Source organism: Pundamilia nyererei, unplaced genomic scaffold (assembly GCF_000239375.1).
Source record: "Pundamilia nyererei isolate P.nyererei 1_Seehausen unplaced genomic scaffold, PunNye1.0 scaffold00002, whole genome shotgun sequence".
Classification (NCBI taxonomy): domain Eukaryota; kingdom Metazoa; phylum Chordata; class Actinopteri; order Cichliformes; family Cichlidae; genus Pundamilia; species Pundamilia nyererei.
The window spans coordinates 6,945,813-6,955,399 of NW_005187403.1; the positions used below are offsets into that span (position 1 = coordinate 6,945,813).

A 9,587-nucleotide genomic window follows, 5' to 3' on the forward strand; every position below is an offset into this window, starting at 1 on the left:
TAACTACAGGGGAGTCACGCCCTTATTCACCAGCTGTATTAAAAAGTGTTACCATTTTTCCCTCTCCTGTAGTCTCGAGGAACTGTGAATAAACTACGATGTGTATCTGTAACAGTATCTGCTCCAAAGATGTTAATAGTGCACTGAGTACAAATAGACAAGCCAGTATTGCATCTGTTTGATGTTTTTATTCACCAACTAAACAGGTGAACTTTCAGTTAGATAAAAACTTTAAAAATACATAGAAAGTTTTTTAAAAAGTGGTGAAAAAGATCTACGTTGCAATGGAAAAATAATCTTTTTAGTTCATGATGTAAAATACTACTAGTACCCCCAACTATTAAACTTTTCATGATTGTGCATCAAGGTAAAACGTAAACACAGCCCTTCCAGCATTTCAGCTGGTGCAGCTCCAGCTCCCGGTCAATCCTCTCAGGAATGTGCAGAGAGGTCCACCAGACGGAAAGCCTCCATGAACTCATTAATATCGATGCTTCCGTCCTTGTTAAAATCGATGCTCTGGGCCAGGTTTGCAATGACATCATCACTGATCTCTGTCTTGAGATGAGAGCTCAGGAGTTTCCAGGTTTGGCGAAATTCCTCGTAAGAGATCAAACCTTTAGGAGGGATGTGGAGGGAGAGGAAAATTCACAAACCTGTGCTATATTGTGTTGGTGACCTTGGAGCTGATCTCAGAAGGTCTTTCACCCATTCACAGAAATAACAGAGCATATAAAAAAAACCCAGTCAAGCTGAGTAGTAGGACACGGGTCCAACACTGCTTATAAACACTAAAACTGAGAGTTTGGTTGTTAACTAACCTGAGTGATCTGTGTCTATGATCCGAAAGATAGTTTCCAGGTTGGAGTGGTTTTTGTACATCGTCTCCAGTAGGCTGGTATCTGATATCTGTCAGGACAAGATGCATGTTTTGTATTTTGGGGTGCCATACATTTTTCATGGTTTTACAGCTCTGAGCAGAAGGGAAGTAAGTTAAGAACAAATGAGTCACCTCTAGTTTGGGCTCAGTGATGGAGAGCTCCTTCATCCACTCCTGGTAGTCCACCATACCATTCTTGGTGCTGCTTACAAGCTGTGGGCGCAGCACTCTCCAAGGCAAACCCAGCTTCAGCACGCTCTCTGTGGCACTTGCCCAGTGACTTGGAGAGATTATCCCTACGAAAAGATGGGAAGAATGACGAGCCCTCACACTCTCATATGCTGCCGTTATGTGTTTTATGTTCTGAAAATTCTGAATGCTATTTAGTGTAAAGCAGTTACAGCTAACCTGTGTTGTTAGGATCAAACTCTCGGAAGGCACTGATGAGATCTGACTTGTGTACGAACAGCTGTCGCCTGAGAGCTTGTAGAGCTGATCTCTCCGTCCAGCCAACACTGCCGAAAAGCCAAGAAGGAAAAGAAAATCCTCAGGGATTTCACATTTATTAAAACAATGTGTACAGCCATCTTCAGCAAAGGTTTTCACTTGATTTTCCACTTTTCTTCCAACTCAAAAGAACTTTTTGTCAGAAAATCTCATGAAAAACTCTTTGAATTGTTAATGTTAAAATAATGCTTGACTATTTCTCTGTGCTCCTTTACCTTTGTCTCAGTGTGAGCTCTCTGCAAGTCCTGCTGGCCTGATACTGAACAAAGTGAGGGACCAGATCAGCTCCCATTCTTATATAGGCTCCTCTATTGCTGCCCACCTCGTAGTAATTTGAAGCCGAAAAAATTGTTAGTACCTGGATACAAGAGAAGAGATGATGGGGAAAAATAAAGGTTTCTTCTGTCACTCAGAAACCTGTGCTTTATGTGCTCACCCTGCGGTTGTGGCAGAACTCATAGCCATCCTGTTTGCATTCATGGGAGCGGATGAGGAGCTGCAGGTTGTGTCTTCCGAGAACCTCCTCCGTGACATCTGGGCCCCAGTAGCAGCCTCCCCCTCTCACTTCATTGGGAATGCAGCCATTTTGGGGCATAGGATCACTCCACAACAGGTCTACCATCTGGACAGAGGGTATCAATGAACTGTATGAGCACTCTGAAGAATTGGTCTATGTTTGACGATCCTCACTACCACTTACTTGTTCCCACTCGTGCTCGTAGGTCTCTGTTCCTTCTTCACACTCTGGGTCTGAGTCAGAGTCTGGCTTCTTCCTTTCTCCATACGACTGGTCAAACCCAGCCAACCTACGTCTTTTCTTCAGCTCGTCATCCACAGACCAGTTCATGTGCTGATGGCTGGTGTGGAGGTTATGCAGTGAACGTCGTGGGAGGCCTTGAGGTGGGGTTGAGCTGTGGTGAGTCAGAGATCGCACCCGACGTCGAAAGTCCACTGGAACGCCGGCGTCTCCGTTCCTTCTGTTCGTTGTCTGGCTGTTGCTGCCGTTCACGGCTAGCTTAGTCATCTTTGGAGGTCTGAGGGTTGACGCATACTGTGCATGTTGAAAAAACAAAACACAGATGAAGTATGCAGACATTTCTGTTTTCTTAGAACAAAATTCAACTTAAAACACAAAGAACTGAAAGTGAAAGGTCTTTCTTACTTTGTGTCTGTCCACTCTGGCTATTACGTTCAGGTCTGTTGTGTCAGAGATCCCTCCATGCGCAATCAGCACCTTGTGATCAATCACAGTAGCCAGAGGTAGCCAGCTGAAGATCTTTTGGAGAAGCTTAAGGATCTTCTTGCCGTGCACCTGCAGATCAAGTCATCTTTATCATACCTTGTATATAGTCACGGTCATTATTATCATAATCCATCCTCTTCTGCAGGGCTAACACAAACATAGATATAGACAAATATTCACTCCTAAGGTCAATTTTTTTCTGGCAGTAACTTTTTTTTACAGATGTAAAAACAGTAAAATTCAATGCATGTTTAAAAAAATACTTGAAAGTTCCTTCTTTTTAATATTGTACATTCTAATGTATTTTTATGCATTTAGGGTTTTTTTTATATTATTTGTTTATTTGTTTACTGTTTGGGTGTCAAACTGAATGCTAATATTAAAGTAAGTTTAAGCCTTACCCTATATTTTCCCAAAACTTCTTTAGTAAAGCCATATCTGGGAAAACACACAATGAATGACAAAATTAGTAAACACATCACATGTTGGATCGATATAAAAATGATTTCTTTAAGCTAGACTATGACTGCACTCTGACTGAAGATGTAAAACAAAACAACAGAAAGAAAAAATGAGAGCGAGATTGAGAGAAGGAAGAGTTCTGAAGACTGGCTTACCTTAGGTTAACAATGTGGTCCTCATGGTTCCCTCTGTTTAAATGAACATCATTGGGGTAGACTAGCAGGAACCCAAACAGGATGAGCAGAATCTCCAAGGAGTTTTTGCCACGATCCACAAAGTCCCCATTGAACACATACGGTTTCTCAGTAGATGGCAAACCATTCTGGACAGTTTTAAGAGGAAAGTTTGATCAAATTGAACATCTATGAGTGGCAAGCCTGTTTGAAATGTGTGGATTGTGTAGCCTAGCCTACTTTATAGAATATCAATAGCAGATCTTCTAGCTGCCCATGGAGGTCTCCTGGAAAAGAAAACAGAAAACCAGTTTATGTCATCATATGACTGCTGTGACTACAATAGACTGAAACTGACAAAAATAATCAAATAAATCATGTGGTAATGATCATATCAACAAAAACAATACAAACTATAAATATGAGGTTTAATTATTTATAAAGCGTTACATAAATCAATATATCTGTAGGTGTTTGCCACCATAATAATTTATCCATCAAATAATTTCACAATTTGTCTTACTTTCCCATTTTATTTTATTTTGTTACACATTTTCTTATATTTCTTCCCAGGGCATATTTATTTGTTTAATTTGTCGCAGAAAGTCACGTCACATTTATTTTTTGTTTCATTGTGCAAAAAAAAGACAATAACAACAAAGCAAATAGGTAAGTAATTAATTAAATAAAAAATAAAATAACATGGAAAAATAAATGGAACTGAAAAGTAAAGCTACAAACCAATAATAACAAATAATACTTAGTATGTATTATTCTTGATTTTGATTTTGATTTTGACGGTTTCAGTCCTCCATAGCTGGGTGCATGCTCAAATAGTAAGAAATAAAAAGGGCACAGTTTGGGGATCAAATCTAGGAAAGGCCTGTTGTGTACCACATATTGTAATCTCCTTGGTGTGACAGGAGGAAAGATGACTGATGTTTGGAAGAATTCTTAGAAGTCTCCAAGTCTCCCCAAGAATCTGCAGAACATATCGTGCATGGAGCTGCTACTGGGGGAAAGAAATCATGTATGAATAATCCGAGTGTGGAAGAATAAGGCAAAAAAGACTATATCTGCCTCCACTGTGCCTACTGTGCCGCTGTACCTACTTGCTTGTGCTTAAAAGCCTCGACAAGCTTTGACACTCCGCAGAACGTCATGGGGAAGGTCAAGTGGGGCCCCGTGTAGCTGTCTGGTACATCTATGCTCTTGTAGCAAAAATATCTTTCCCATTCTACATCACGGCAGATTTCGTTCTCACGAAAGATGTGAGAAATTAGATTTCCTTCATTAGAGACAGAGGAGAAAAGAAACGGACGTGGATCAGTGCAGTGAGGAAAAGCTACTTTCGTGCTTCTCAGCAGGGAGCAGGCTGGGTGAGCTCGGATTAGTTCACTGCCTGTAATCTAATGAAACCTATAATACCGCGAATGAAACTGTGTGTGATAAGAGTCACTGTCTTACTTTCACTGCTGGCTGGGGTGAAGTGGTCCATCAAGAAGCCAAAAAAACTGTACAGCTGCAGGAAGTGAAAAAAGTAACCATAAAAATGACAGTTTGTGAAATCATACAACTAGTCCGGTAAAACTGTGCTTAAGCAGAGTGGACACCGGACCCCTTGTCAGTGCAGGTATCATAGTTAGCTGATACTGATGTCATGTTTTCAGATGTCTGTTATTCATATATCAAAGTATAGGACACATTAAAATTATGACCTATGGCTAAAAGAAAAGTGAAAATAAAAATAGCATGGCAGACAATTAGTGTCTGTATTAAATTCAATAGTAGAAAGCGATGTGATGACCTGTCTTATAGTTAAAGCAAATATGTCAGCTTCATAGTGATGCTATCCAAAACGGGCAATACATCCACTAGCTGTGCAGGTATTCCAGTCTCTACCAGAAAATTGCATGACCAACATTATAAAACACCGGAAGATGGCTAAAAATTACTTTCATAATGCATATATGACACCGACTTACAGTAATTGCGTGAGCTCACCTTGATCTGATCTTGCTGTCCTGCATATTCAATAGACTGGAAGATGTTCCACGTGCACCTGCGTCTGATCTCCAGCCGGGCAACATACTGCCGATACCAGCGCTGAATCAACAGAGCCGCTCTGATTGCTGAAGATTTGGAGAGAAACAACAAAGCACTCATCTTCCATTACCAGTACTTTTACACTCTTACTCAGATCCAGGTTGAAACACTTACCAGTGGCAGCTTTACCGCATGCATAAAAGTGGGGTTACATTTACAAAAGTTAAACTTACTGAGAATTTTTCCAGAGAATAGTTTGAACTATACACTATGAAAGGTACAGCTGATGAAGTAAATAAACTTACCTGGGACTGAGAGGCTCACTAAAATGGGAGAAGACACTGAGTTGTAGTTTTACAATTTCAAAAAAGCATTTCTTTAAAGAAGAAAAAAATTGGAAAGTAGCTGCACCTCTGTCACATTTCTTCTGCTGTACTTCTGATTTTCTCAGGCCACAGCCCATGGCCTCTTTGCTGTTGTCACTGTCAGAAACAAAGACAAAGATACTTTCACGCAGAAGTCTGAAATTTCTGAGCTTGTGTTTTGCAACCTGGGAATAGTGCAATAATAGATCTCTAGATACAAAATAACATGCTATACTTATTTTTACAGTTTAACTGACACTTGATTTATGAAATGTTCCCAATAAATCCAAAACAGCATTCACAACACAAGTAACGTAAATGTAAATAACTTGGAAAAACAAATTATTCCTTAAAATGACCGAATTCATGATGTTAACCATTAACAGAATAAGAACCTTGGCATTTAATATTAATATAAAAATGAAGAATACATAGCAAAATCCAAACAAAAGCCCACACTGAACATTAATAACTTACCTGGCAACGTCCCCTTCCGTTCATTACCTCCTCTCTTACACCTTATAAAAAGTAAAAGGAAAAAAGTATAGGTTATAACTTTATGACTATTTTGTTTCCCTTGTGTAGCAGCATGGGAAACCGCACGTCCTCTCTCCACAGCTACAGCACCCCAGCCATCACAACAACACACCAGCAAGTGTCTCAGACAGGCTCCTGTGATTGCTTAAACAAAACAAGATGCAAGTGGATTAGGATTAAACCTTACTACAGCTGGCATCTGCGCTGAATAAACAGATGACAGCTCTAATAAAGGGCAGCAAGTGTTTTGAAAGGAGGCTTAGCTGCAGTAAATACAGATTTATTCATGAATGAAGTTACAAGTACAGCACAGCATGTACTCTAATTTGCTCTCTTTCTGTTCCTTCAGTAAGGTTTTGCTCACACCTCAGTGTTTCCAGGCCTCTCACCCTGAAAGAAAACGTTTTTTCATTTTAGTTTTGTAACACTATTAATGTCTCTCAGGTGCTTCATAGTATGACTGGCAGCAAGACTATTGGATTGCATAACATTGTTGCACCTTTATTAAGTGCCACCTGCAATGCATTTCACATGTTGTTGCGTTTTGATACAGTTTACTGTACTAATATTTGTCTTTATTAAAATGCTACCACTGAAGTTTCCCCGTCTTGCTGTGTTAAATGCTGCCACACCTCCCGTGCCCTGTTAAGCACCAATGAAAATTGTTCATTGAACTCAGCTTGTTTTCAGCGTCCTCAAGAAAGTCGTCTGTGATGTCTGCTTCTAAACGTTTGTCCGTGTATAAAGTCTCTGTGTGATCCCAGCCAGCAGCACCTGTTGGTGCTGTGACTTTCTACAACGAGGAAGTGGTGGGAGACGTCTGCTACTCAAGGACTCTCATTCATACATAGCTGCAAGCTGTCTAAAGCTGGAGAATCCCACAGTGACACACACACGCCCACCATCAGTGCGCTGGACTTATTACTCACACTTTGGGGAAATGGTTGACTAAATGGTTGAAGGCTAAAACAAGGGCAACTACAGAGCACACTAGTCCGCGAACACACGGAAAAATCCATTACTGAGAGATGTTACAAAGAAGAACAAAAAGGGGGTGACACACCAGGCACGAGACTGGATGCGCCGCCATGTGGCAATACACTGCGTTACAACAGCAACTGTTACAACACCCACACACAGAGCAACAAGCACACAAAAGAGAGAAAGCAAAGGGGGAGAGAGAGAAATGGCAGAGACCCACAGGAGGACTGGAGCTCCATGACTATTCACCACCCAAAAACCAAAAATGGCTATGTCCATCCTTTATATACAGTCTTCTACACCCCAAAAAACTGCACGTGTCGTGTAAAATCACTTTTCTCTGTCTTTTGGCTTCCTTCTCATTAATTCGCCTCTTGATGTCTCAAAAGTGTCCTGTGACCATTTGATGAGTCTGATCTCCATGCCAGATACCACTGGATTAAAATCATTCAAGTAAGCTGAATGTAAAAACTAGCATACAAAAATGCTTCTCGTGTATTTTCAGTCTGAAGTTGTTCATATTACAGATTTTCTTTAAAAAAAAAAAAAAAGCACTACATCAGACTTCATCTGCACAGAAAGTACTTGTTTGCACATGTTTATATTTAATTACTGGTTTAGGGTTTCCAAAGGGTTGGATGACATTAACAGATTTATATAGAATAGCATTACATAACTATGTTTTGTGTGTGTGCATGCGTGTGTGTTTGTGTGTGTGTGTGTTTGTGTGTGTGTGTGTGTTTTTGCATGTGGTAACAATATACAAATTAAAGCATTCCAGCCCTGAGAGGCTGATTCATGGAAAATTTAAGACCTGAGGTTAAGATCTTTGCAGTGTTGTTGAGACCCATACAGCATCTTACGCAAGACTATTTTCCATATGTGAATTATGTGGGTCTAGAAGGCTCTAAAATATTATTGTAATAATATGAAGCAGTTACATTCTGACAGAAGTATTTGTACTTTTACATAAGCAAAGTAGACCTACAATATGTTCATAATTAAACCTTTTCAAAAAATAAGTGTTTAAATAAATTATGTTCACAGACCTTTGGTAACATTGTGTCAATTTGCCCCAACAAATTAAAATACTATATTCTGTAAGCTTATCACATTATTTTGATCACAATATGACTTTCTATTTTGAAATTAAATTTAAGAAAAAAATAGTACAAGATACTGAAGAATAGAGAAGGGGTATCTTTCTGGTAGTACAACCCTGAGTGAATGTATAATATTTTCCAAAACTGTGAACTGAGGTAAAAACACATATTTCTTTTCCATATAATACATAGATATTTACATGCATACATACATGTAAATATATTGAACAGACAGCCATTTAACTTTGTGCTGGTCTTTATCTAAGGTGAAAGACAGACTTGTTATATCACCTCCAAAGGAAAGTATTGCAAGCAACAGCTTGCAGCATGAATTCCTTTGGCAGCGTGGAAGAATTCTTGTTTGGTATCCGCAGGCTGCAGATAAGAGAACCAATTTGGCCTCATGAGAAAGTTTGGCTGCTGCAAATTTAGTTGTTAGTTGAGGAATCTGAAGAGACGGAGGTCAGCTAAGGATGCAGAACTTGTAGCTGCCATTCCATACAAGTCTGTGGCCTCGCATGACCCACAGAACTGTGAAAGGGTTTTTTTTTCAGATATTAACATCACCTGCAGCAATCATTGTTGCTTTGTATTACATTTCTTCCCTCAGGATCCTGTCCTTGAAAAACAGCTGCAGAGAAATAATATCGTTCTTTGTTTATCTGGGGAGATTTCCACCTTTCATGTGATGCCCGAAAATGTGAGGTGTGATACAAACTGATAATCACCCATATGCAGAAATAAATGCTAGTTTGTTGCAGTTTGTTGAAACCAACTGTATTTTTCCCATGATTATAAACTGGGGTCTGTCGATGGGTCATCCGTTGCCGTCTTTCACTGTTCAAACCCAAATGTGTAGTGCAAAAAAAACCCAAAACACATATATGATATAAATGGTTTATTCAAAGAGTTTTAGTCAGGTTTTGAACCTCATCACAGTACAGAAACAGTGTCAGGAAAGGTTACAAGTGATCTTATGGCCTCGGGCATTACTTATTTCTGGTACTGTCCTACTAGACTTCAGTGCAGCAGTTGATACTGATGACCACACTATTTTATTACAGACATTAGAGCATGCCTTGGGAATTAAAGTTACTGCAGAGTAGTGGTTTGAATCATATCTATCAAATAGACTCCCGTTTGTTTATGTAAATGAGGCATCTTCTTCACACACAAATGTTAGTTATGGAGTTCCAGATAAACACACACAGCAGTTAAACTGCAGGAATGTCCTAAAGACATAAAGATTGGGATGACGTCTATTTTTAGTTTCTAAATTCAAATGAAAGG

General features: G+C 39.5%; 1 protein-coding gene across 1 annotated transcript; it reads right to left on the reverse strand.

The window, feature by feature from the left end:
• Nucleotides 1-176: 176 nt before the first annotated feature.
• ppef2b (protein phosphatase with EF-hand domain 2b) lies at nt 177-6,347 on the reverse strand. Its single transcript, XM_005720324.1, has 19 exons — nt 6,154-6,347; nt 5,723-5,793; nt 5,617-5,634; nt 5,486-5,494; nt 5,270-5,397; nt 4,733-4,787; nt 4,378-4,553; nt 4,160-4,274; nt 3,506-3,552; nt 3,248-3,414; nt 3,032-3,068; nt 2,550-2,699; nt 2,088-2,438; nt 1,824-2,009; nt 1,603-1,745; nt 1,289-1,395; nt 1,013-1,176; nt 822-909; nt 177-617 (listed from the first exon to the last, which is right to left on the reverse strand). Exons 2-19 carry the CDS (start codon nt 5,772-5,774, stop codon nt 433-435), a joined length of 2,178 nt encoding a protein of 725 aa, XP_005720381.1. The 5' UTR covers nt 5,775-5,793; nt 6,154-6,347; the 3' UTR covers nt 177-432.
• Nucleotides 6,348-9,587: the final 3,240 nt, after the last annotated feature.

What these genes read in the sequence shown, in the direction of transcription:
- ppef2b (XM_005720324.1), bottom strand. Translation starts at nt 5,774, where the DNA reads ATGGGCTGTGGCCTGAGAAAATCAGAAGTACAGCAGAAGAAATGTGAC. An exon ending in GACAGCAAGATCAGATCAAG is followed by an intron (nt 4,788 to 5,269) that starts GTGAGCTCACGC and finishes CACTTCCTGCAG; the next exon opens with CTGTACAGTTTTTTTGGCTT. An exon ending in CACCCCAGCCAGCAGTGAAA is followed by an intron (nt 4,554 to 4,732) that starts GTAAGACAGTGA and finishes TCTCTAATGAAG; the next exon opens with GAAATCTAATTTCTCACATC.